Raw genomic sequence first — 1628 nt, 5'->3', positions numbered from 1 at the left:
GCCACCAGGAGTGAGCCGGTACATATATGAGCGCCCAGCCGACAAGGACCACCAACACACCAACATCTGAGGGCATCAGCCACCGGCATGGAGTGTGGTGAGGGGAGATAGGCCTCCGTACTTTAGAGGGCCTGAGATGTACCCAGAGAGGTTGGGTCTAAGACCCAACCTGACATGTAGACACAGACGAACAGGCACACGCGGACACAGACGTGCATTCCCACCCCATATACACAACCAAATACTCGGCACTCACCCAACGTGTAGACAGACACAAATAGACACTGCACAGACAGTCGCACTCCCCAAACTCTATATCCCAGGTCCAGGTAACCCCGCCCGGACCTTTAATAATCTATTAACTAATGGATAACTTTTTCACTATTTCAGTTGAATCAGAGGATGTCACATATTCTTTGGTGGAGCTTAAAAACACCACTCCAAGGAGTAAGTACTTTATGTTGGAAACATTTATGGGTTTAGGTGTTTTTAAAGCGAGCAATATTTAAAGAAAATAAAGAAAATTGTGTTTTCTTTTTTTTTCTTTTTTTTGTTTGGTTTTTGACATTTGTCTTATCCTTCTGACAGAGAAGACCAAGATACCAGAGGAGAGTTGTGTTTACTCTGATGTTAAAATACGACCTTCCACAGGTACAGTACAGTCAGTGACAACAATCCTGCTTTTAAATGTTTCTTTTTTTAATATCACATAAAGAATAATCAGCAATCTGTATTTTATTCCTTGGTGTCGCAGTAAGACATTCCTGGAGAAACCCATCTGGGAACAGTTAGGAGAAATTTAGGACTGTTTTTGACAGCTGGTCAGTCAGAGGCAATACATTTTTTCTCCCCTTACTTCTACAGTAGAAGTGTTGTCATATCATCTGTTGATTATCGCATCTTAACAAAAATGAAGAAAAAAGTGCCAACTGAAGCATAAATCTTTGTGACAAGGCTAATGTTTAATGTTATGAGACCTGTATCAGTAAAGTCCAAGAAAGCCCTAAAGAAGTGAAGGTTGGATGGATGTGATTAGGAGCAGGACTACTTATGAATTCAGTGGTAGACTTTGTTTTAGACGTTAGCCTGTTGTACGCACAGGTCTCGAATATTAAATCGATAGCCAAGACAAGGAAAGGTAAGTAAAGTAATATATCAGATAATTTTTTCTAGCACTTTCTCTTCTACAATTTATAAATCCTGAATAAAATTTATAAACACGTACTGATCCAGTTTAAATTACAATCATGCTGGGAAAATGTTTTTGATTAATTGTCTATTTTTTTTTTTTTTTTTTTAGGAAAATCAGATCCTGCCACAGCTCATGAAATGGTTTATTCTGGACTCAAACCGGGAAAATAACTTGGTGACTGTACAGCAGTCACCAAGCCCCAGCAGAGATTTTTCACTGTAATTATGTACTTTTAGACACATTAGAATGTATTGTAAACAAAATAAATATATCTGCAAGTTACCATTAATTACTGAGGAATTTTTTTGGCTTTTTCTCCAGCTCAATAAAAAGTTCTGTATAAACAAAATCAAGGGGAATGATGACAAAAGAGCAACTAAACCCTAACCAATTTAATCCAGAATATCCCCCAAACCTAAAAATACCCCAAATTAAG

General features: G+C 38.1%; 1 protein-coding gene across 1 annotated transcript in view; it reads left to right on the top strand.

The window, feature by feature from the left end:
* The window catches only part of LOC106455908 (uncharacterized), a 6715-nt gene extending 5353 nt beyond the window's left edge, over positions 1-1362 (top strand). The window contains exons 8-10 of the mRNA XM_005753693.2: positions 391-447; positions 589-651; positions 1301-1362. Coding sequence (XP_005753750.2) covers positions 391-447; positions 589-651; positions 1301-1362 — 182 coding nt within the window. The remainder of the gene's footprint in view (positions 1-390; positions 448-588; positions 652-1300) is intronic.
* The last annotated feature ends 266 nt before the right edge of the window (positions 1363-1628 follow it).

The sequence above is a fragment of the Pundamilia nyererei genome, unplaced genomic scaffold (genome assembly GCF_000239375.1).
Source record: "Pundamilia nyererei isolate P.nyererei 1_Seehausen unplaced genomic scaffold, PunNye1.0 scaffold00453, whole genome shotgun sequence".
Taxonomy (NCBI): domain Eukaryota; kingdom Metazoa; phylum Chordata; class Actinopteri; order Cichliformes; family Cichlidae; genus Pundamilia; species Pundamilia nyererei.
The sequence above is the reverse complement of the archived record's forward strand: the minus strand, read 5'-3'. Positions and strand labels throughout refer to the sequence as shown.